The 26,904-nt window shown below is 39.7% G+C and overlaps 1 protein-coding gene across 1 annotated transcript in view; it reads right to left on the bottom strand.

Annotated features, from left to right (window-relative positions):
• Positions 1-1,146: 1,146 nt before the first annotated feature.
• Positions 1,147-26,904, bottom strand: part of pip4k2aa (phosphatidylinositol-5-phosphate 4-kinase, type II, alpha a) — a 28,972-nt gene continuing 3,214 nt past the window's right edge. Inside the window, exons 2-10 of the mRNA XM_062441771.1 lie at positions 14,476-14,573; positions 14,269-14,365; positions 12,393-12,545; positions 11,131-11,277; positions 11,003-11,041; positions 3,647-3,760; positions 3,273-3,513; positions 3,001-3,104; positions 1,147-2,922 (exon numbers count right to left, since the gene is read on the bottom strand). Coding sequence (XP_062297755.1) covers positions 2,842-2,922; positions 3,001-3,104; positions 3,273-3,513; positions 3,647-3,760; positions 11,003-11,041; positions 11,131-11,277; positions 12,393-12,545; positions 14,269-14,365; positions 14,476-14,573 — 1,074 coding nt within the window. The 3' untranslated portion in view covers positions 1,147-2,841. The remainder of the gene's footprint in view (positions 2,923-3,000; positions 3,105-3,272; positions 3,514-3,646; positions 3,761-11,002; positions 11,042-11,130; positions 11,278-12,392; positions 12,546-14,268; positions 14,366-14,475; positions 14,574-26,904) is intronic.

The raw sequence follows: 26,904 nt of genomic DNA, 5'->3' as shown, positions 1-26,904 counted from the left end.
ATGGATTTGAATTTACAGAATCGAAAGCGATCCACCATCTTTAAATTTCAACACAGCTATTCACCTTTTTTTTAATTGGTTAAAACACAATCATTAGAATGCTTTAACATTGAACTGACTGGATAACATGAACGAGTCTAAACACAGAGGCGCCAGGGTGGACGAAGGGTTGAAAATAACGTCGGGGAATAATGCATCGAAAGTAAACACCCTATTATTAAAATAACCTTTTACCTTTGTTTAAAAAAAAAGATTACAAAATATAAAAATTAAATAATTTCGGAGTATAAAGGCACACATCTTGCACAGTGTATACAATGAAAACACTTATTTAAAGCATGGTAGGGACTATAAGCATGGTAGGGACTATTACGCTGAACAGCTCACAAATCTGGTTAAAGTGTGGGGACACAAAGAGAACCTGAACAACATCGACTAGAGAGGGAAAAGGAAACTTATTCCTGTGACATGCAATATTTTTTTTAATGACTTTTGACTTAAGTACACCTATAGTAAGCATTGTATAAATTCTAGCAGTATCATTCTTCATTTACCACAGCACCATCATTCACTCCCAAGGGGTGGCTCCTTTTTTTAAATACAGCTATATCTCATGACTAAAATCCAATGTAAAAATATAAATGTGAATATATTCTATGATATCTACACAAACATATTGTGATGGAAGCTTTTTGCATGGGTTAGAATAGTCAAGGAGGACGACTTTACTTGTTTTAGTTGGTTATCCATAAGTGATACACAACATCACACGCACAACAACGTTTCGCACTTACATACAAGTATATTGCATTTCCCTTGTTAAGACCGTATCAACTAATTGGGGTCGCATTCGTAACATTTGGTTCCTTTCCTCTTGTGCAAAATATACAGAAAAAAAAAAAAACTCAAACAGAAACAAAAGAAAAAATATTACCACATTAATTCATAAAACCGCCAGATTCAAACACAGATAAACCACCTTTAAAAAACAACAAAACAAACAACGATGAATAACAGACTCACAGCTGAGGTTAGAGAAGAGAACGATGCTGTTGATGTTACTATGACTCACAACATGTATCTTTACATCTGCAGCTAGTCTTCCCAACCTCCCTCCTCCCCTTTTCCTCTACCACCCTCCCCTCCCCTCCCCTTTTTTAAAACAACTTTTGAACACTGACACACACACCTAACATTGGGTGTGTGCTGGTACGATGCTGGAGGTAAACCGTCTTCTGTCTGCCCTGAACGCACAAGCACGATCACACTGTTGACTGCTTGCATAAAAAAATCCACCACAACTCCAACGCAGCGCACTTCTAAAGAGGACTGGAAAAGGTTAGTTTACAAACGCCCCATAAAACAGAATTCATCTGCTTTCCCGCTCACATATTGCAGTAAATTCTTCCCATCCAATCCCTGCAGATCTGTAAGTAAGTGCTCACAGGTGAAGGAGGAGACGGGTTTTAAGTTCAGGCATCTAAAATTCAATTCTAAGAGAGTCGAGCTCCTTTTCCTCTTTGTTGCAGCGCATGTAACAGAACAAGAGCTCCTAACCTCGAACGACAAATAAAAGTGCAACGTTTTTGATTTTACTCATAAGGTGCTGATGGCAACAGAAAGTTAAGGGCTGCTGATGTTTCAATCTCAGAAGATACAATGAGGAGTAACTTTCACTTTGAATCACTACAGCCGCACAAGACTTTGAGGTCATTCCTTGCCACAGGAACAGAAACCAGAACACATAACAATGCCCAAATTCTTCAGAATCAATGCAAGTAAATGACACGAAAGAGGAACTGTGCACCCGAATCCCTCTTCTTCTCCTTGCTTCCCTTAATTACTCTTTATCGCTGTGCATCGCAACAAAAGCGATTATCGAGACACTGAGGTGCAACCAGTGCTGAAAACAAGCGTTATAATCTACTGCGACAAGTGAACTCATCTCAACTGATGAGAAGTGTGTGGCAAGAGGATGACCCAGAAGCTCAGTCCTTTGACTGTACATGAAGAACATGAAGAAGAAGAAGAAGAAGTAGAAGAAGAAGAGGGGGAATGGTCTAAAGGGTGAGTGATGGAGGAGGAGCCAGAGTGGGAAGATTTGTTTGGCTAAGTACTTGTATAGCGTTAGGGTGTAAGGGGTGGCAGGGGGTCTGGCTGTTGGCCTATTGGAAGACTGCTTCCTACTCCCTGACATTAAGCAATTGCATTAGGCGAGGCTCAACATAAACTTCCTCTTTACATCCTGCCCAGCCGTCATCTGACCTCTGTACTCCCCCCGCCCGACCTCACGCTTATACCACAACATATCTTCCCCAACCTCCCCCTGGTCATCATTATGGAAAGACATACACAAACATCAACTTGAACAATGCAGGGTGTTGTATATTGTGTTAGAGGCAATAAAAAAAGCCATATTTCCACATTAACAACCATACAGACAAAAACAAATCATATTAAAAAAAAAAAAAAAAAAAAAAAAAAAAAAAAATGCAATGAATTGGACACTTGCTTTCAACACCCTTATCATCCAAAGTAACACATGAACACACTTCAACAGAGGAGAGGTTAAATGTAAACGAATGATGTTTTTTTTTTTTTTTTTAGTTTTGTTTTTAGCTGCAGAGCATGGCACCCCGCTGAAAGAGAGAGAGAGAGGAACAAACAGCGAGGGATGAGGAGAACGGATGAGGGAGAGTGGTACAAAGCCATCACAGCACCTTATTAATTCAGCCTCTCGATGGCCCCCCCCCCCTCTCTCTCTCCGTCATCTTCAACACCCTGCTCCCCACTTGCCCTCCCTTTCCCATGTGCCTCTGTGCCTCCTGTTGTTCCTGGGGGCTATGACAGGATAGTGGTGATGAAATCGTAAAACCTCTTGGAGTACTGCTCTGGGTTCACTGTGGAGATTTCTGCTCCGGCCTGCAGAGAGAAACGGAGACGACTATGTATTTACCTTGCAATTCACATTTTTACTTTACTTTTTCTACTGCTTCATACCCCGTGTTTGACAGTCTTGGCGGCGTGGGCGGCTTTCTTCTTAGCATCGTAATGCTGCAGGATGTCTATGACGGCCATGAAGTAAACCTCCTTCCTGGGAGCACCTGTAATTCAAATCCAAAGCACTCTTTTTAAAGCAGCAGGTCTGACAACTACAACAAAAACCCAGCAGGGGGAGCTCTCACTACTGCATTTATTATTTAGCTGTTAAATACAACCCTCACAGTACACTGTATTATAAGCCTGATAAACTCATGCAGCTGGACACTCACTGTCATTGCTTTTGATGGCGTAGACGTCGATGGTGGGATCAAACTCTCCAGGTGACAGAGGCTTGCTGCTGTCCAGGGTGTTGCTAGGACTGTCAGGGGGTGTCCCGATGCCCCCTCCGTCACTCTCGCCTTCCTCTTCAGCCTCATTGTCCTCACTCTCTACTTCTTCCTGCTCTGCTCGCTCCACGTCGTGGATCCCCACAAGCAGACTGTAGTCCATGAGCTTTAGCTGCGCCAGAAACTGAAGACGGCGGGAGAAGTTAGTGAGAACAGGAGGCAGCATCCATTACACCACCATGTAAATCAACCCAAAAATATGAATGATTTTAATTATTTATTTGTATTTTTGGTCACATCTTAGATTGCATACATACCTCCACATCTTTCCTAAGCTTCTCCAGGAACATTTTCTTGTTTTCATCGTCAATGTGGATCTTCTGCCCGTCATTGATGAAGTCATTGTCCTTGTAGGTGGGCAGCTCCTTGGCCTGCCCATTAGTATTGAAAATTAGCGACCAGATAATCAACAGTCACAAAGCACAAGACTAAACAGTTCAAACCTGAAATAGGTAGCAGACCTGGGAAAAAATGTGACAGAATTCTGGTGCCTTTCCTATAAGAGGATGACAGCGTGTCCATAAATGTCAGTTCAACCAGTCACTGGTAAAACATCAAAAAAACTACATATATGTTCCTTATTTATTTTGACTAATTGAAGTCAGTTTCAATACATTTATATATATATGTTGAGATATTTGGCATTCAGGTCAAATACTGCAGCAGTAAGTTACATTAACTAAAAGCAGCATCAGTGTTCTTCATCCTTTTTCCCCAGAATACTTACAAAAAACACATTAGCAATCTAATATATTGTAGATGTCATTAAATAGGACTAGTTGTCTTTAATACATTTCAAAATCAAAGGGTATTTCAAAATGCATGACAGAGATTGATTTCTAATCTTAGAAATGAGTAATGTCAATAAGCTTTTTATATGTATCTCTCTAAGAGGACAATCCTGCATGTTGAAACACCCCATAGACATGAATGAGGCTTTGAACCTGTGGTTTGTTAGATAAGCCTGTGTCTGATTCAGCCAAATACACAGCATATATAAAGTAAAAGGAGTTGGCTAACTGTGTACAGGCGGTCTGTCCAAACCAAGGCTTACCTCCTTTCAAGCTATATGATTTGACTTTGTAATACAGTACATGCAGCATGCTCACAGCAGGGCACAGATCCAGCTGATGCATTATTATTAAGCTCACATCTTTTCTGTGTTTTTAGAGTGGAACCTGCTCAGGTTTCTGTACACAGAAGCTTAGACAGTTTTTTAAAACAGCATCCGTTAGATCCATACACTTTGTGTCATGAGAAAGAGGACGTTTAACTCGAAGCCATGAAACGTCCTTGTTGGCATGTGGGCTGGACTCCGAAAAGCATCAGTTCCTATCAGTATGATGACAGAGTAAATCGCTGCTTGAGGGACATTAAACCAACTTTTAAGATGCTTTTCAGAATCCAGATTTGTTTTGCATCTATTATAAAGCAAACGCATCTTTGCGACGTATTTCCACCCTTCAGTGTACAAGCATAATGAAGGAATTTCCTATTTAAGTGTCTATCAACTGATGAATGTTCATCTAAACCAGGCTGCTATTGCAGGACTGCCAGCAGCCTGTAGGGGGAAGAGGTGTTATGTGAGAAGGGCCTAATTCTGAGTCACTGAGGAAAAAAGAAAGCAGGAAATGAGGTAACAGGGCAGCAGCAGCGGTTAAGCTACTACAGTGTTTCTATGGCAGCAGGAGAAGAGCAGCAACACATAACAGCACTTTGTAGCAGAAGAAATGAGCTCGGACAGCACACACTGACACACATACATACACATACAGAATATACTTTTACACAGAACAGGAATACATCTCACAGAATAGGACATTTGAGCACATATACATACAGACATAGACCTCCAATTTGCAATAAATGAGATGTACAACTGGATTGACTGAATATAGATGCGACAGAAACGTAAATGTGGACGCAATGTAAAGCTGACTGCGGAGTGAAGATAACCTGAAAGCGTTCTGCAGCCTCGTTGCCTAAACAGACATTTCAACTTTTACTACACATCCAATTTTATCCATCTTTATTTCCATTCTCAGTTTTCAAGTCGGTTCATGACATCTTTTGCTTTCTTTCAGGCACGCAGAGGATTCAGTTGACCTGTAACTGATTTTCTCTATTACACCGACTGCAGTGAAATGACGGACTCTTTAAGTGGTGCACTACACCTTAGTGGTAAGAAGAAAAACAGATAGATATATTAGAGGCAGGAGGAAAAGGTGGGTTGTCGATTAGCCTTGTGAAGCTGTGTGACAGGTGAATTTCTCCACTGTTTAGAAAATGAATCTTGGCCTTAGATAACATAATGATGACTTTCAGGAGAACAATGCCTTTCTGTAGGGTCTGTGGTGAGCTCACATTGGGGTGTTTTGTAGAGCTTTCTATTCAATTGTAATGCCCACTGATGTTGACAGGTGTGGATTAATACCAAACCAGCAGGTTCAACATCAGTGATATGAAATTAATAAATTATAAACTGCAACACATCACAGCATAATTCGTATGAACCGGTTATTATCATTCATAAAAACAGTCATCGTCTCTTAGCACCTTATTTATGTGGAACTATCATGCAATACTTGGATCAGTTGCTAGCAAACTAAGCTGATTCATATCAACCATTTCAACATGCAAGGCAACATGAATCGAACACTTCACGTGTTTAGTCAGCATTATTACATGTGAGCACTGTGTAGGAGAACAACTTCCTCTTGAAAACAGAAGAGTTCAAGAGTATTATTGTTAACTGGGCATAAAAAAACAAATCAAATGTGATTCAAATAGTTCTGTTTACGTATAAATGGTTTTGTTGCATGTTTCCTTGAACTTTTTTTGGGAACAACAGTTGATATCCCCCAAAATTAGAAACAAACTGAGACGCAGTTAATTGCCATACTCACCCAACAATACAGACTGCTAAAGTAATTATTATCTCAGGAGGTTGTGGACATACACAAAACTAACCCGAGTCACGCTGCCTTTGGGCAGACATCCGGCGCATTACTGTACAGCTTAAAACATTTAAATAAATAACGCTCTTACAACTGACTCATCTCTTGCATGAGCTTTTAACTAAGGCAATTACTCACTGACTGCCAAATACATTTTATTTCACAAAACAAAGTGTTTTGGCAGCAGTGGGTGCAGGTCACAAAGTCAGGAAATCTCATCTGCACTGTAATGCTTTTAAGGTACAGCCTCTCTGCATCATAGGCTTGACTGGTATGGGTGATAAATCAAAAAGTGCACTCTTCTGTTTTTATTCCAGCAGTGGTCTGCTTATCAATTTGTATTACAGAAAGATTGTAACATTTTGTGGAACTCATTAGAATAGTGGGACTCTACCTAATAGTTTCAGTGTTTTATTGGGAATAAAAAATTTCAACAAAGCAAGTGAGTTCTCCGTCTCAAATACATCATCTTTCCCACAATGTAACGTCTCTGTACTTCATTTCTCTTTCAATCTCTCTGACCACGCAGTTTGTCCTTCCCAAACTCAAGCCGTTGCCTTACTCTTCCACCTCTTGCTCTCCAGTGTTTGAAATACATGTTTGTGCCGTTGAGTGAATGGTGGGAACAAAAATTAACTCTCTGGTAAAACTAAAACTGGACTTGTTGACAAAGTTGAGCAAACGGTGACTGCAAATGGATGAAAAGTGTGCAAAATATGACCTTTAAGTAATAATGTATCAGCCTGGAGGAGACGAGGAAAAGAAAATGCTCGGCCGAACAAAAAATAAATAAATAGATAATTAAAAAACAATAAATAAAACAAAAAACAATAAAATAAGATTGGTTAAATAGATCATGCCTGGTATATGAGCCCTGGTTCTCTTACATCTCTTACGTGTTTCATGGCGCAGTAAAAGCGCGTGGCAATCCGCAGTGTTTGCAGCCTTTGCTGAACGTTACCAGATTTGGGCCGCGGGGGCACATCCTCTGGTGCAGGCGGCTGCTAGAAAAGGGGGAGCGAGGGAGGGACGGTAGGGGTGGAGGAAAGGAGAGAAGAAAGGAGAGAGGAAGGGAGGAAGGAAGTTGGAAGTAAAGGCAAAGTGTTTAAAATGTAACAGAACACAATTGTTTCTTTCAAATTGGTAGAGGGTTGGAAAGGGCATCAACGCGAAGGATCCTTTTAACCAGTCAAGATGTTTACCCATCTCAAGATGGCTTGGCCAAGAGAGTGTATGTCAGTGTCGGACAGCTCCATCCAATGACAATGCACAAAAGTATAACGATTTTTGAATTTCTATATTAATAACTTAATTTATTAATAGGATTTTAGAATATTTCCTTAAAAATTATTCCTAAATGGCAAAATTTAAGAGTTATATTTAATTTATGCACTGGTGTTTATTTAGTTGACATTTAAACACCTGATAAAGAAGGGAAACAGCATGGCAAAGGTTCTTTAAGGAGGCTGGGACTACGCAGAGCAAAAACTGTAAACTAATTTGTATTCTGTGAGCCTGCATCCTGCCAAACATCTCTTCTGGTATCATACTATTTTTAAAGGCTTACTATTACTCTGGTAGGAACTACTAAACCAATATGAAGGCAGTTCACACACAGTCATACAGGCACATTAAAGCCATGTGCCCCCAGCGGAGATACCAGCCGGTGCTGGTGTGAAGAGAAAGAGGAGAGTAAACAAAAACAACAAACAACTGTAGCAGAGCACATCTGAGCAGAACCCAGGTGCAGACGCAGGTGGTACCCCACAAACCGAGGACCAGTAGTCATTTCATGTCATACAAACACAACCTCTTTAGTTTCCAAGTCACTTAGCACATACTACGATTCACCCACACCAGTATTTGATATATTGTGGGTCATGGACAAAATAACCATAGTTTGGGCCCTGGTTTCAATAATTTAAGGATTAAAAAATGATCTGGTAAACCAACAGACTATATCCTTGTTAAGCTGCTCTATGTAAATTATGTCAGAAAGCCAATTGCTGCCAAAATCCGGAGACAGCAGCTAAAGGAACCACAAAATTTATTTCATGTAAAAAGAAAAATACAGGTCATATGTGGGTAGAACAGAACATGTCCAAAAATGTGCAACAGAATGGGGGCTGGTGTTCATACACATTGGAATGTGTTAGAAATAATGTAACTTCAAAAAAGATGCAGAAAAACATTATAATACCATGCAGATGCATGCATGAAAGGGAGACGGTCATGCAGTCAGGAGAGAACCCTGCCATGCTTGTTGTTTGTGTGTGTGTAAAGCAGTTTTTACACATACTGTACCTTCTGAACAAAACACAAGATTTTCTTCTTTTACTTGACATGATGCACCCTCTTCCTCATTTTAATAGGCAACTGCTGTATGTGAGTGTTCAGACTTTCATGGATCTGAGTCAAGAGCCATGAAGTCCAGTCTGAGTCTGGACTTAAACTAGTGAAGAATTTGAAGGCAGGACATTCATTCAAAGCCACAAGCACTTTTAGTGTGTAACTGGAGATTAAACATGTCTGTCTGTGTTTGTAGGAAGGTGTTTCATGTGGGGAGACCATGTCTCTTGTCAGGTCCTTGTCTTTGATATGAGCTCTGGTGTCTCTGAGATCTGTTGTGAGTTGGGTGTAAACATGTGTGCACATTCAAAAGTATGTGGTGTGCTGTATTCTGCATTCATGTAAGTAAAATGGCAATTACTCATTCCCCAAATTCCCCAAAGACTTGCAGCAATAACTTGTAGGCCTACTAATTTGTGAGTTAAGAGTCAGTAGCAGTCAGTGTAGGAAAATAACGTCTTCATTCATGTTAAAAATGTAAAATTTGTCTCATGTCTTGTTAATCTTTACTGTTAGCCTATAAATGGTGTTTCACACACAGCTGAGCTATAGTCAGAGAGGTCACAAAGTCGGCTCACGTGCATGTTAAATCCTCAGCTGCTTTGTTTTTCCGCTCATCTTTTTTAACCCCAATGTTTTGTTTCTTCTTCCATTTACACTGGGCTATATTTAGTTCAGGGATTCCCTTAAGTCTTCCATGCCTCACTGCATGGTGCCCCACGATTAAGCCTCAGTAAAAGCCAGTGGAAAGTTCAAACCTCTCCGGGTCAAAATTGTGACACTCATGTATAAACCGTTTTTACGGTCCGACAAACCTCCAAACACTTATATGTGGACACATGCAAAACAAAAAGTCACTGTGGACAAGCAATTCATCCCCTTCCAATGCTGCTGAGCTGACAGGTCAAACCAACAGCACCCCAGAGTCACAGTGTTCAGGGACGCTGTCTGCAGCTTCCATCATTCGAAAGGTCAAAGCCTTGTAGCTAAAAGAAAATATTGTTTACACCTGGTAAAATATCCTTTCTAATTGTATGCTAATGAAATGTTACGCAATGAACCATCAGGTCCTCCACGATTTCAGTTTTTACACATGACTTTGTCTAAGCAGCCAAGAGCCAAAAACTGAAAACAGCCAGTCTCTCACGACAAACAGCAACATTTCCATCAACATCAAAGACACAAAACACCGGCTCAGACAAACACACACACACACTAACACACACACAACCCACCCAGAGAGACACACATGTATATGGAAAACAGGACGATTCAAAATCATGTGACAACATCTGATTAAATAAAACTCGACACCAAACACACACACACACACACACACGGACAACCCTCAATTTTTCACACACAGACAGCAAGCAGGGGAACTGGTGGAACAGCAGAAGCGAGGTTAGAGGGGATGAAGCAAATTAAAGAGACACGAATAGCGTGCAGGGGTTGGAAAGGGAATGTGGTGATGGAGTAGGTGCTAATTGAAGGAGATGAATATTTGCTACTGCCATAGTCACCCAAAGGGAAACAAAATAGGACACTAAAGTTGTGTTAGTTGTGCCGTTTGGGTGATGACAGTAAGCTTGAAACTGTTTGAAACTGTGTTGGTTACTGAAACCACTGGAAACACAGTTTGTTCTCTCTCTCGTTCTCTAATTGTCCCCGTGGCTTTCAATAGAGTTTAAACAGATCATGAACATATTTTTAGTACATGACATCAGTGTTTCAGTTACATGAAAGAGAAATATTTCCGCGTTTCGTCTGTCATCATTTGTACAAAAAAGTTCAAGTAAGCTACATGAAAGGTTACAAAAAAAACATGTTGGTATTGTTTATTGATTTATTTGCTTTGTTTCCTCCACAACATATACGTAGGTTGGAGACTACTTAACTACAGGCACAAGAGGTTAAAAAAAAGTAGATTTAGAGAATAACAAAGAGGTTTGCATATCGATGTGCAAAAATGGGTTGTCGGTGTGGTTTGACACATTTGTAGCGCATCAGTCGGTTGTTACTCAGGGGGATACGAGGGACGAATTCCTAAACTCGTCTAGAAATGCTGTAAATTCATGCTGGAAGTTTAGTTTAGTTTAATCCTTATTTTGCTGGTTTGAAACATGATTTTTGCTTTTCAATTGTAGCACTTTAAGTTTATTCTTTTTGAAAAAGTGTTAATGCTTTAAACAGGTAATAACAACAATAATAATATATAGTACAGGTTAAGAGATCCTGACTGAGACGAGTTTAAAGGTGTGGTGGGGTGTATTATAGTGAACCCTGACTCTCGACAGGTGACTGTACCTTCTCCTTGTCGCTGGCCTCTCTTGCCACAGTGGAACCCTTTGGGGAAAAAAAAGATAGAATATCACTCTCCAAACCCAGTTGATACTAGTAGCACTGGGAAGTCTTGCTTTATTTTCCCCTCTTACCTTGAGATCATATTTTTTAAAGACGGAAAGGCGATGGGAGAAGACATTGCGTGTAACAATCATGTAAGTTGCATCTCCATCCACGGTGAGTCGGTACATCCCCAGAAACTGAGGCAACAGTGTGTTGCCATGGCACTCCACAATGAACTACCAAAAGAGAGCAAGGAATATCAATTAATGTGCCTTTATACTCAGAATGGATGCTCACTGTCTGCATCAAAAGGTAGACAAAAAGTAAGATAGAAGGTATAGAAAGAAAGATTCTGTTTTGACTTACTGTTGCTTTGCAATCAAGTGTAGGGTAAATGGAAAGGAGGACCCTAAGGGCCACAATACTGGATCATATGAATGTGTACTCTGACAGTTCTTTTAATTTACTGACTAATTAAGAATAGAAGAATAGTTTCATTGCAAGTTTTTATATGGCATAATTAATGTCGACATTATGTCAGAGGCACAAATCTGAGAAATGCCTGACTTAAAGGATGGGTTCATAATTTTGCTAGTCTTAAAACAGCAGTCATGTGCCCATTTAACACTTTCCTCGCTGTAATCATTCCGGCTGTTCATACAGGCCATTAAAAGATCTCCTTCAAATGTGCTTTAATTCTAAGTGATGGGGGTCAAAATCCACAGTGTGTCCACACAGTCATTTTGTGCTAAAATGCATTTAAAAGTTGATCTGTAGCTCATATGAGGCTTCGGCAGTCTGAGTTAGTCATATCAAGTGGATATCTGCCACATTTACAGTTAAATTCCCTCTTTGTGTTTCCCTATTGAGCTGTGGTGGAAGTACAGAAACAATAAAAGGGACTTTGGCACTAAAAACACCTTAACATTGAAATATATCTACTTAATTTGATTCATTAGGACAACTGAAGCTTCAGCTGAACTTTTTTGTTTGGGTACAGGACTGTGGATTTTGGGCCCCCATCACTTACACTGAAAGTGTAATATGATATGATCTTCTAAAAGGTCAGTATGAACAGGAGGAATTGTTATGGCAAGAAAAATTCCGATAGTCATTTGGGCACCAGACTTTTGTTTTTAAAATTGTGAACCTTACTGCCTTTAATATTTACCCGCAAATCCATCTCTATCTTCTTTATGTTGTGGTGCTACATTTTTCAAAATGATAAAGCCAGTGGAGACTGACTGAATAAGATCAAGTATTGTGCTTGTGTGTGTTGTGTAAGTTTGTGATACAGGTAGCAAGATGATTCTTTATGCATCTTTGTAATGTATAATATTGGGTATATCACCTGATGGTACTTCTTTAGAATGTTATGCATCTCTGCCACATCTTCGCTGCTGATGGTCTTGATAACATAGCGTTTGTCATACGAGGTGTGGAAGCGGGCCCCACTCCGTCCCTGGGCCTCACTGTTCAAGGGAGCACTGCGTGTCAGAGAGTTCTGCAAAGAGCAAAAATGGAACGGAAAAATAGTTATCATGTTTATCAGGATGTACACATGGAGATACAGATAGTTTGACCTCTTGGTGTTTTGACAACCCTGGCTCATGTGTTATTTGCTCTGCCTTCAGAGAGCTAAGATAATGTACTCATTACTTATATTCTAATTTCTTGAGTGGTCACTAAAAACAAAAAAAATAATTTTTTTGGCAAAGAACTCATCTAACTAAGAGTCAGGACCCAAATTGGTCTCTTATGTTAAAATAGCTGGCAGTCAAACACATTTGGTTGAATGGCTGACATAGCTGCTCTTTCAGTGTATTGGATGAAGCCCACAATTCGTCTTCTGCTTGTATCTTCTTGTTGTCTGACCTTCCACTCTTCAGTCTAAACATGTGGCGATCTGACCCCACGTCTGCTGCCTTTTCAAACCTACACACAGACACAAACAGCTGCTGTCCAGACTTTGGAGCTCAAAAGTAACATGATCCAACACCCCTGGCTCAATGCCTCATTCTCCAAGAATTCCTGATGTCCTCTGCCCTCACTTCCTTCTCCTCTCTTCAACCCTTAGCATCTTTTGCTTGTATTGCAAAGTGAGGACTACACTTTGAGGCACATGCTGTAACAACTGTTAAGCAGCATTTTTTGTCATGTGCTTAACTGAAAATGAGTTGTAGTCTTGTTTGCGGCCGTTTGTAAAAAGCGTGGACTACTGTATGAGGCAGGTTTCTGTGTTACATTGAAGTGGTTTTTATCACAGGTTGAAAATGTTTAAGAGGCCCTTCCCCTGAAGCTGGCTTTCAAAGTGATATCCTAATGTTTTTGTTTTAGTTAGCCATTGTTTTAGTTAGCCATTTCCCCCACTATGCCTTTATCATAATTTGGGGGGAAAAGTGAATCTGTTTGCACTTCGGTTACCTTCCCAAAAACTTAATTCAATGCTGCTAGCATTCCTCATTAAAACTAATGGTTACTGCTGCATGTCATCAAAAGAGCAGGCTTACTGGTGGTACTGGCAGCTGGTGGTACCCATTGGCTGTAATGAGCAATATATTACCAGCCTAATTAGAAATAATGCCAACAGGCTGGTTTGAGAGCAACGGCAAAAAGAAAAAAAAGTATAAACTAATAAACCTTTTTGACCACAATGTGACTTGTGCCTTATGTAGAAAAGTAGTTTAATGTTGAAAATATCCCGACATTCTTTGCACTGGCCAGTGTCTTAACACCCCCAACTGCCCACTCACTGCAGCCAGCCGAACCCTAATGTAAACATGTGAGGAGGACAGCTGCACTGAGCTGGGACACAATGACCTCCAAATACTGCCAACTCACTGCCTGCACTGGGAATGGGGATTTACTAGGAAAGAGTGGAAAATAAAGGAAGAAGAGGAGTTGGCTGAAACAAAACAGGGAAAGGAAAAAGTGCAATAGAGCAAAAGTTAACTAGTTAAGAGTATGATCAAATTGGTTTTGGAATAGTTAAAAGTGTTTATTTCAGTATGCTTGTGGCACCAGATAGTTTAGGTTATGGGAGAGATAATGTATTGCCTGTAAAGATCATGTGATTGTCTCTACAGGAACTGGCACTCTCGTTTGTGGTAACTCAAACCAATCTGGTGCTAAAAAGATGACAAAAGAAACTAGATATTCGGTCCAGAAGTGTTAGTAATGCTGGCAGACATGCCTATCACTTGTGAATGTACAGCAGCTTTTCATACCAAGAACTCCTGATCATCGATGCCAAATCTCTCTCTGAGGTTTCGAAACACGAGAGGGCAGTACTCCTTGAATTTGAAATGGCTGGGCATGTTCTCTCTGAAAACACAAGTGACATGATTACGAAATGCTGCAATTCAAGGAACAGTCATAATGTTTGTGAAATATAATAATTATATAATATACTCAAAAAAATAAAAAGACCATACTTGTTGAAGAGGTGGTTGTCCACTTTAATCTTAGAATAGGCCTTGAAGTCGTCTGGCATGAGCATGATGGGAATCTGAACATGGCTTAACTCATTTATCTGGGAAGAAGAAAAAAAAACAAAGTAGGAGAGATAAGTGATGTGTCAAGGAACACAAAGCAGTCCAAAATATGTCAGCGAAATCACATTACATAAGAAATGCTTGAAATTTGGCACCTTAAAGACTTTAAAAATACTTTAAAAGAAAAATATTGATCATCACTCCTGACAAAAATAATGTGGTGATCAACACTGAAATGAATCCTTGCAAATACAGCGGCAGAGTTTAAAGAGAAAAACAACATAAAGCATTTATTCAACACATTTGGGGGAAAAAACATCTGATACCAGCCTGGTAGTGGAGCTGTGCAACCGTTACTCACTAATGTGTAAACTCAACCATGTGCTAGTTGTGTGCTTTACACCTCAACTCATGTAACCTTTTTCACGACACAATATTATTCAACCCAATAAAGTCCATCTTTCCACAGACTAGTCTAAAGGTCAGCGCTCACATAACTTCACATGAATGCTCACATGACTATATTCTACCTCCGAAAGAACAACCAGTGTACCAGAATATACACACACACACACACACACACATGTAACTTCACCACCTTGCAGCACAAAAAAATACTCATATAATTAATATCACATTTCTCTGTTTTCATCTATGCATAACTGAGTAAAATCAGATGTGCTGCAGAACAAACAAAATCAAGGATAACCTCACACATTCAGATGTTTTTGTTTTCCCCCCCACAAAATCAAAGTCGCCTGATGACAAGTTACTAGAGCTTATTTATGATTCAGACCAGAGTTCGGGTCTGCATCGTCCATCAATACCGACACAGCATCCCTGGTGATGTGAGCAGTTTACAGATTAGATTTTCAGGCTGATGTAGCATACAGGTTTGAAGGACAGCTGTAGGGGAAAGGCAAGTAGAAACATTGCCAGGACTGCAGACGCTTCAAGGTGTTTTCAGTGTGTATAAAGGCGAGAAGGTGGCTTGCAGGTGAGAGCGTGTGTGTTAAAGTGAAAGATAGAGCTAGCACGTGTCTCAGAAAGAAAGAGAAAAAGAGAGAGAGGCCAGAAACAGATGACCATGTGTGTGTGTAAAAGCGAGGTGACGTGTCGCTCCTGTGTGAAAGATAATCTTTACAATATCCTGCAGTCCGCGATGCTCGGCTATTTTATCTAATCTTGTATAGTGTGAGTGTGTTCATGAATCCTGATGAAATGTGATCTCAAAATCAGACAACTAAGCCGAACATTAGATAAAAATGATAAAAAATGGAGCACTCGTCTTTTCAGCACTCACATCTCACTCTCTTTCTATTGAAAATGTGTGCATCAAACAAATCAGAGCAATTCAGGCTCTGTTAGAAAACGTTTAATCATAAGAGGTTATGTTGTAATGCTATTTGATACATTTGACTCTAATTAATTACATGTTGTGGACTATCTGATGAATTAGAATGAGAATACTAACACTGAAATGATTTACAATGATTCGTATTTAGTCATGATATCTATCTAACAAAATGTAAAATTAGAGCGCTTCAATAAACAGCGGCAGGGTTTCAAACACATAAGGTACATTGCAGGATTTTTCATTTGGAGCTGGCCATGCTGTTATACCTAGACCTGACATTTGTTATGACTCACGCACAGCTTGATACACATATGATGAGTGTGTGTGTGTGTGTGTGTGCAAGTGTGTGCGCACGCATTTGTTACTGGCTGCAGGACAGGGTGCTGGCAGGTTGCTTGAATCTATTAATAACCTGTCATTCCACCGAGCTCACTTGTAGTGTAGGTGTGCTGAATAATGAACTCAAACACACTAACTGTGATTGACTCAAAACGTTCATCACAAAGCGTGTAGGTGTGTGTTCCTTTACAGCGCTGTTCCTATTGCACGTTAAGCTTTTATACGTTGCTCTCAGCTAGGATTGTGTGCACAGACAAGAGGTGGTATCAGATCACAATTCCAGCAGCTGTCTTTAGAGGAGGTGGCCAATATTTCTACCATTGGGGATTGATTGTGGCCCTGTAATGCTGCAGAAGTGTTACAGCAGATGGTGCAGAGGATGGTCTCGGCATGACGGACTGACCCATGGAAGCATTTTGTGTACTTCAGATGGTCGTTAAGAAGTGCACTTTTTACACAGAGTGCCTTAAACAACTTCGTGATATCAATGCTCATGATTTTGTTCTGGACCTGAACCGTAACATGACATGGTTTTAAACTGAATTTTTATGTTTACAGCCATCTTATTGGTCGTGGAAGAGCACTTACTGCAGTCTACGGCTGTCAACTTCATATATCTGTGAGCTCAATTGCAGCATTTAGAGTTTTAACATTAAGGATTGCTCAATAATGAAGAAGACATCAACTTATGTGAGGTAACTGTCAGTCAGAGATTTGGGTCTAGTTCCCTAAACAGCTTCAGGACTAAACTCTCTCTCCTAATGCTTGATTTCATAATCTATTCCTCTCCACTTAGCCACTGGCCCACACACACATGACTGATGTACTTTTTGTTACCAGATGATGGTACTCAGAGTGTTGATAATTGCTACAGAAATAATTGTGAATTCAGGGAAAACATTGATGGTCAGTTTTACCCTCGCTGTGGAGGTGAGAGTGTCCTTGTGTTGAATGGTAGGTGTACTGTTGGTGCTGTTTGTTGGCAGCTTGCACGTAAGGCAGATTGAAGTGGCTCATAAACAATTTAACTCAATACCAAAGACAGAGGCTGGCAGCAAGTACACAGTATTTTGGCAACAGTATGTTGGCTAAAATCTCCTATCAGACAGACTAAAGTTAACCCAGAATCACCTACTGTAAAGCTTATAAGTAGTAATGCTTACATGCACAGAGATGTTTCCGGATTAATCACTGAAGGTAATGACTCAGACAAAAATGAACTCTGACCTCCTCATGTGGTTGAATTTTTACTAAATGTAAAACAATTCATCGTGCTGAACACTGCAAAAGCTTGTCCAGTGATGTGAAAAAGTTCGACTTTGTACACCGTTCAAACATTGCCTTTAACCAGCTCAGCAAACATGCATTAAGTTCAAGAACGAGGCTGTTTACTTGGAGCACTTTGATGTCTCCTTAGGTGAGAGTTTACAATTCAAACTCTGCACTTACATATTCTCCAGGGTTATTTTAAGCTTTGAAAACAACAGAAGAGAAAAGAGAAGAAGCACGAGAACATTTTTCAGTATTAGTGTGCATAATTAATAACAATAACAAACAAAAAAACCCCAATAACAGCAGGAGAGAAATTTGGAAAAACAAGCTAGCTGATCTGAAAAGAGAAGAAAGCATGAGAAGAAGAAAAAAAGAGACAGGGAAAGAGGAGCGTTAGCAGAGCAAGCAGAGGATCCAAATCCACAGATGCTACATCCGACTATGTTTCAGTGCCCTGCTGTGACAGGCGCCGACGTCACAGTGATGCTATAGCACAAATGCTTCATGGGTACTCAGAGGGGAGATGTCGCCTAATCAATACAGCTGTGTTTCACCAGGCAGGGCGGAGACAATGCCCAATCCTACTGAGCACACACACACACATCTGTGAGAACACTAGTGTACTGAACATTAACAAATACTCTTTCCCTGTTTTAATCCTATGTCCATGTGTTACTTGTACATTGATCTCATTATATGCCAAATATATTAAACAATTAGTTTGAGTGTATTTTCATATCAAAATCTGTTTTTTCTGTTCCTGTAAAAAAGTTTAAAATATTTGCTGACTCATTCTGCACTATGAGGATTTTACAAAATTTCATCCAATCCACATCATGACTTTGTGTGAGTAACTCACCACACCGGTCACAGAAAACCACACTTCATTTTTTGTGGGTCATACGAGCTGACAGAGCAATATGGAAAGAGATAGGAAGCGATGTGTGTGGATATTAGAGGGTAAAAACTTTCATGTCCAAAATACTGTGGCTAAGGTCTAATTTGTTCATCTCCCCCTCGTCCTCCTCCTCATTTAACAGGTGAGGGAGGTGTTTGTGGAGTCAACAGTCCTCTGTGCTCCATATCGGTAAACTCTGAGCCCCGCCCACTTCCTTAGGGGCCCAATCAAATGCGAAGGATTTGATTTGAACCATTCTTGTAACTGTGCCCCGCTCAAATATGTCTTTTTCACGAGGAAATACGTCAGAGCACAGAAGCTAAAGATGCTCTAACTTCCATTTCATCGGGACTTTAATGCGATACTGACACACACTGATGCTAAAATGCAAATGGTGTGGAAATATTCTTTTGATAAAAAGTTTTAATGGTTCCTTGGAGGCGGCCCAGAATTTCAGTTTCTATCTTAAGGGCATAATATAGCTCTAGTGTAGTTTTGTTTAATCAGTTTCCTCCAGCATATCTGCTCATCTCCCTGCAGCTATCAGACTTGCAGACAAATTTCACACCACAACTTCCTGTTTGTCTCCATGGTGATGAAGACTGGTTTTCCGGCCCAGGGTGAAGCAAGTGTGTGCTGTTGCTCCATTGGACAGGAAGCTGGTGAGGAGAGCGTGCTCTGTCAGCAACATGGCACAGTGTTATCTCTCCGAACAATGACAGATAGCTCGCGCTTAACTGATGACAGCCCACTAATAGTGTTGACAGCAGAGAGATTTCCTTTCACTTGGTGAAAGAAATTAGGATTTATCAGCACACCGGATCAGATAATTTCCTAAGTAAAGATATTAAAGGGGAATGAAAATATTAGAGTGGAGAGAAACCTCCTGAAGTTAGAAAGAGAAAAGATGACTAAACAAGCGTGTCATCAAGATGTGTAGCCTGGAGGGGCGCATTTTTATAAAGAACAGGAAAGAGCAGGAAAGCTGTGACTTTTTCTTTTTTTAATCTATTCTAATTTCTGATAAGTCAGTTATTGACTTGCAAACTACAGCTTGAATTTGTCTCCCAGGCATAAAAACCATTATAATGACGTGGCAATTCTGTTCCTCTTGGTAGAAATGTCAGCAGAGTTATATCACAACACAAAGAGCACTGTGAGCATTTCTGAAGACTCAAACATCCTCATAAAGTGAGTATGAATGGAAAAAGTGCAGGATTTTTTACTCCCTTCCAATTCTGTTTCTTTTTAATTAGCAATACTTACATTTTAAGTCGAATCGAATATGTGTGTCTACAATAATTTACAATATTTGATTTATTTTTAGTCATGCCAATGACATAGGATGCCAACATCAGTCCGTCCACCACTTTGATCTTGACTAAAATATCTCAACAAGTACTGGATGGATTACTTTGACATTTGGTTGAGATATTTATGGTGCCCACAAGATGACTCTGGTGATCTCTGACTTTTTCTCTAGTGCCATCATCAGATACTTTACTTTGATTTACGACTAAATACTTGTGTAATTATTGATAATTGTGTGAAATGCTAATTAAGAAATGTTAAATAGTTAAGATAGTGAACATGGTTAGCATTAAACATGCTTAACATCAGCATGTTAGTGTTGTCACTGTAAATATTTTAGCATGCTGACGTTACCTTTTAGCTCATGGCTTTGCTGCGCCAACATGTATTTTTTATATAATCATTTTTGTCCTCTTACTCTGCTCTTGCAAGTTTACCTTAAAGGTAGCAGGTGTCAGGAAGTAGGCAAAACAGGGCCAATGACAATTTGGCGAATCAGCCAGAAAAAACTGACTTTTTAAGCTGCTGAACGGGTGAGCTGGCGTAGTCAAACGTGTGATGGACTCTTGAAATGAATGAAAGAGATAAACAAGACAAATCAACTGTCTGAGAAACAACTGTACCAGGTGACAGCCAGAGGGAGAGAAAGCGGCAGCATTATACATTTTTCATTTGACTCATCTTACAGTGTGCCTATTGTGTCAAGTAGTCAAGCTGTCAATGAGAGAAATGAGACAGGTGCTCCAATGAAGTGAGTCCTAGACAGTGTATGGCATTAGTGCACACTTCCCCTAAGCCTATTTACAAAGCATTACAGTGTAAGTGGCTCCAATTAAAGTTTCATCAAGACTGACTGATCATGCAATTAAGCAATATGTAGAGGTGTAAATATACACCCACACAATAAAAAACTTAACACGATCAGTCTCGCACATTTTAGGGAATGTCTCACTGAGAAGCATGATGTGATACAACCCAATATCAATTAGTATAACCAGTATTTTTTTTTCATAAAAATCTGATTATATACAGGAAAATACAGCTGAACTAAAATGTGGAATAAATATAATCCACTTTTGTGAAAAACATTTTGTTTTTAGGATATGTCCTTGACAAAATGCTTCAACATTTAAATGTAGAAATACTCCAAACATTATTCCTTTCCTTTGTTTTAAAATGAACTAATGATTTGAATAAGTACACTTTAAAATAGTTAATATTTATCATTCTTTTGTGGTTACACCATTAGACATTTTCAGGAGCATTCAGCCTTACTTTTGGTTAAAAAAATGGTGTAAATGTCATTTCAAATGACATAAAACCAACAAATATACAACCTGATGCTGCTTTTAAGGCTATTTTTAAAGATATTTTTGAATTCCTGACCGTACATACATCTAAGTTGCTGCTGATATTGATACACCACAAAGACAATCACATTAAGTTTAATATACACACCCTGTTGGATGGAGATTTGCCCTTTCACTGTAAGATAGTCGGCATCAAAGGTCACATGTAGCTGTAGTAGATTGTATTTAGTGCGGATATGACATTTCAGTGAATACTTAACAAAGCGATTACATCATTACCTGACCTGTTATGAATCCCAGACACATTCATCATATGGCAATTTAAACAATATCCACATGAGCAATAACACAGCTACACCCGAAACCCTACTCAGGCTCTTTTATGAGCTCCAAACAGTACAACAAAAGAAATCTGGGTGTGTATATCAGGGTTTCACTGGATAAAAAGAAGATAGGGAGAAGGATAGAAAAATAGTAGAGTAATGTCAAAGTAATAATCACAGTTACAGTTCAGTTCAGTTGTTACTGAAGTACTTTTAATTGAAACTCTAGGAAACATGAATACACGTTCTCTAGAAACCACTCTCTCTATAACATCCTCAAAACGTGAGTAAAAATTTGAGGGTGACAGCCTGTATGTGACCCAATTCTGCGGAGCACCTTTGACAGCCTCAGTGTCAGGGGTTAGTGGTATTGCTCCCTCTGCGCGTAACCACAGCTTTCAGGGGTCATCTATAATGAGGACATGCGGATGATAAAAATGGAGCAGTGGTAACGTAAAAGGACTATAGCGGTGTGTGTGTGAAGTAGAGAAATAGTGAGAAACACAGCTTTGAAAGAATGTAACCCGCCACCTGAAGAAGACACCAGCAGTGCAATTAAAAGCTTAGCGTAGCTTTCCTTGAAATGTGAATACTGGCTGTATTAGAGCTCATTCACTCATGTTGAAACACTACAGGACAAATGACTTAGGTGGAAATTATAATTATCATCAACAGGTACACACACACATACAGACAGCTCAACATGACTGTTGTGAAGTCAGTGCTACGAAAGGCCAGCTATTTAAAGGATATAGTGGTTTAGACTGACTGAGCAACAAACAGGCTTATGGTATATGGCCTGTTCTGCTCAGTGAATCAAGCTGCTCAGCAACATGTCACATTGCATTTGGGCAAGGAGTGTGCAGGGGCATAGTGACCCTGTGGTGAAGGACACACACACACACACACACACACACACACACACACACACACACACACACACACACACACACACACACACACACACACACACACACACACACACACACACACACACACACACACACACACACACACACACACACACACACACACACACACACACACAGAGAGAGAGGCCCGAGTGTATACGTTTGCATGCACGCAGAAGCAAACAGTAATCAAAATGTTGTGTTTAAACAGTTTTGTAGACACACACTGGAAGACAAAAACAAAACCACAAGCTGCTTCCAGAAGGTCTTCTATCTGTCACTGCCTCAGGGTGCCAGGATGTGAGGCTCCAGCTTTTCTGTTTTCCTCACCCATAATTATCACACATATTAGCTGTAGGTCACTCCTGCAGATATTTATAGGATCCTCCTTTTATGCAATCCGCAGAACCAGACGCAGCTACTCTGAGTCAGGCGGAGAGACGGGATTCAGCGAAGAAAAGGGGGATAAAGAAAGAGAGAGGGAGGGGAAGAAAGTGAGCCACATAGACGGGATGACACAAAAAAGGGGCCTAGACAAAAATAGTGTATGAACCTGCAGGATGAGTAGAGTTTAATGTAGGTGCAGAGAGAAAAGAGGGGACACTAAAAGGGAAAAAAAGGAAAACCTAAGTAAGCCCAGGATGCAAAATATAGGAAAAACCCGGGTCACATAAGTAAGACTTTATAACAACAGAGTAAATGGTTACTAACATTTTTACTGTCCGAAAGGTCTGTGATAAAATAATAAAAAGCAATGCGGGACATCAAGTCTACACAATTATCTTGTTTCCTTAAAAAAAACAGGAGTAGGTGACATGCAGCAGGTTATGAGCTGCTGGACTTATAACTATGATGACACAGTGAGTACCTTAAACTGTGACAAAGCAAACCTACAACCAGTGAAAACATTCAAAAACTGACACCAGAACCAGGACAAATAAAACATGCAAGTGGATTGATAGAGCCAAAAACAATAAAATAAATAAAATAACTAAACAGAATTTAAACATTCACTAGCCATTTGGCTGTGGGCAAAAACTATTTTTTCCACCCTGACCAGAGCATGTTTTGACACGTTTCTATTTCAACAGTGAATCAGACGTCTGAGGATTTACAAAAAGAGCTGACAGGAAAGAGAGGACTATATCCCCTTCTTATGAATTCACAAAATAAATGAGGATAAGGCAGCCGGTGAAATTGTGAATCATTTCCTGCAGCAGACACAAACACCTTGCACAAGGTCAGGGTCCGACATAAAGACTGGATCGACAGCCTGGGGCCAGTAAAAGTTGATGCGGGGCGAGTTGACCGGCCAGTCAGAGTCAAACAATTTAGGACGAGGGAGGACATTTCTCTTTGTTTGATGACGTTAAAAGTAAAGTTCAACTTTGCTGTTGGCTTTCTGATTCATCTCAAAGATGAGAGAAAAAGAGAGAGAGACAGAGAGAGCAGCAGTGTTCGAGCAAGGAGAGAGTGGCGGTTGCGTGAACAAAGCTGGTGAATGATAGAAATAAAATGCAATTTTCTGATTGTTTCGCAGTGATTTCACTCTTAAGCAGAAAACGAATAACCATCAAACACTCAACAGATGAATTACTGTGTAGACAGATGTTTAGTTTCTGTTTCATTTTCCTCCTCTGCATTCCTCCTTTTCATTCATTCACTACAGTTTGGCTCTGTGTCTGTGGTGGACAGGTGGCTTGCTGAAGCGGACAGAAGAAACGTGGAATGAACACTTGAACACAAACACTTCTCTCGCTGTTCTGTCTTAACGAGTACATTTCTACACATCTCTCAGCACTGTCTCAGTTCTTAACACAATCATTTGTAATCAAGGTCCTCCACATTCACTGAAATTATTATAAATTCTGTCCTTTTCTCCCTATGTATTCTATACTCTCTGCCTTTACACAAAATATGGAGATACTACATGTATACACCATTCATTTACTGATACAAGAGGCTTGAAAAACTCTGATATACTGGCTAAATGATCCTGTGGGGAAAAAAATGTTACACTGGACTCTGAACATGTTTTTTTTAACCTTTAAACATCTTCAGAAATCAACTTGTTTGATTGAAGATTGTATCTTGACATAAATGCCATTGTAACTGCTTAGAAACCCCTATTTTTGGCTATGCTCTAAGGATGTCAAATTCATGACAATAAATCCTGCAATGATAGGTGTTGTTCTTAAGTGAGTTAACAATACTAACTTTAAAATGGTTTGAGGCAGTAACTACAGTCTGTGAATCAGTGTATGAGAAAAGCCATTAATTCATCCATAGACTGTTTGTTGTTGTTGTTGTTGTTTTTAGTGTTACTGTATATATTACAAAGCCAGGATTTAGGGCTTTTTTGTTTTCACATGTATCTGACTGCTGCTACATTTAAGAAGCATATACAGTATATTGTAAGTTACATCAAATAACGAACTGGTCACCTTGTTGGCATATTCTGTGGGCTATATTTATGCTAAGTCCCTATTCTGTGCATGTCAGCATGAGTGAAATGAGCAGAAGCAGGGTGTCCTGGCTCAGTGTCTCTGGTTTAATTCGGGTTTGGGACCTTGAAAGACACCATCCTCCTTGTCTCTCTTCACATGTTGTCACTTTACCTACTTACAGTTAAATGCGTTACAGAAAGTAATCTTATGACCAAACAGCAGCTGCATGACTTAATACGTTTTGAATCTAGTCCTTCTATTCAGTTTGCCTGTATCAAAAACATCTATGGATTAAAGTTTTACTTTATTGTCCATGTGTAATGTTCAGTAGAGGCTATTTCTCTCACACAGGTATTGAGCAGAAGGATAGTCTCACAAACATAAAATAAATAGGGGAAATGCATTGCTACACTCACAGAATTTACATGGCCATTTTTATGACTTGAGGCAGCTCAATTATAATTTGTAAACTCAGTGCAGAAAAAAAAAAAAAAACGAAAAACTGACAAAACTAATTCTTTATTTGTCATGTCGTGCAGACTTATAGCCTGGAGATGCTTTTTTGATGATGAATTTCAAGTTGACCCAGTACAATCACATTTGTTTGAACTTGTATTCCCACTAAGCTACAAGGGTTACAGCAGAGATTTTCACTGAAAAAACTTCTTTAGCTTTGGCCTCAATCCATATCTGTAAGACAATAAGCTGTGTAGGCTATTTAGTGTCTGAGCAATGCAAGTCAAATGTCCAAGTATTAGGATTACAGTAAAATTGGGGCTACTTGTCAAAGAGGGTTATTTTCAGCATACTGCATCATACCTTTTTCCTCACATTGAAATTTCAAAAGAAATATCCCTGGCTTTCCTCAGCCATTACACAAGAATCACTCTGATGACATGCGCTGAATTTCTTGGGCCATAAACATCTCTCATCTTATTTATATGCTTCTTGGCAATCCAATTTATCCTTTTCACATGGCTGGCCCAGTGGAGAGGTAGTTTCTATGACTCATCTGTATTGTCTAGAGTAACTTACTGACCAGTATCTGCTCTTTCAGTGTTTTTTTTCTTTTCTTGTGCTCTCACAGCAATAACACTGTAAGAGTTTGGGTTTTTCAGGAGGAGCCAGAGAAGTGGATGGGTTTGACTGATAGGCCACAGTGGATATGAGGGGTGGGGAGGGTGAGTGTGCATGTGTTTGCATGTTGCATTCTCAGGCCTCCTCCTCAGTTCATTCCTGTGCAGTGTCCTGTTATTTGTGACCCTTTTACTTCAGCTTTCAGCTTAAAGTCACTTTCTATACTGCAGTCTTCACACCCTCCTCAAGCAGTAACTCAGAAGCTCAATCTGGTAACCCTGCATGGGCAGGTTTTATGATGCCCATAGTATGAGAAACAGATTACCTTATCAAGTGATGAGAAAAGCAGCAGTGGAGGTAGCCTAAAGGCATAAAAAGGAAATGTGCTGGCGGCAGCCGTGCTGCTCTGTGTTATGAAATCCAAGTGAACAGTTTGAACATGTATTCTCCAAACTTGTGTAGGTTTTTATGCTCGAGAGTGAGCGGCTCATTACACAGCTCTACGACATCTGAATGAAACAGAGAAGTTTATGATATGAGCATAAATTATTCAAGCATGGACAAACTCACAGATAGATGATTTAGATGATGCCAATCCAAAAATAAAACACTGACAGATTCTTAAGAGACACTGCAGTATAATATATTATTATTATTATTATTATTATAATAATAATAATAATAATAGGGAGAGATACTGTGTGTCTGCCCAGATGACAGTCTTGTTAATATATGGCTGAAATTATATCTGATAACATTAGTTAGTATACAGACAAGCTATCTATGTTCATTTTTCTCAGGCATTTCAAGTGTCGTTCAAAAAGCGAATGACTATGAGTACAGCATAGCTACATGGAGGTAAACCTCTTATGCGCCTTCCTCTGACCATCAGGCCAAACACCACAGACAGGTGGCCATAACCCTTCGACAGACTACAGCTTAAATACAGAACAACAGCTTTGGATCTTTAGCTGTCTTGGCCTCACATTCGTTGGGTTATATAGACGCCACATAATCCACACTAAACTGCCACCGTTAACATCAAGCCAAAATAAATAGAGAGAGATAACCTGCTTCGTAATGACCCCCGTTGTGAATGTGCCTTTAAGTACTGTGCGTTTGTC

This window comes from Scomber scombrus, chromosome 20 (genome assembly GCF_963691925.1).
Source record: "Scomber scombrus chromosome 20, fScoSco1.1, whole genome shotgun sequence".
In the NCBI taxonomy this organism is placed as follows: Eukaryota; Metazoa; Chordata; class Actinopteri; order Scombriformes; family Scombridae; genus Scomber; species Scomber scombrus.
The sequence above is the reverse complement of the archived record's forward strand: the minus strand, read 5'-3'. Positions and strand labels throughout refer to the sequence as shown.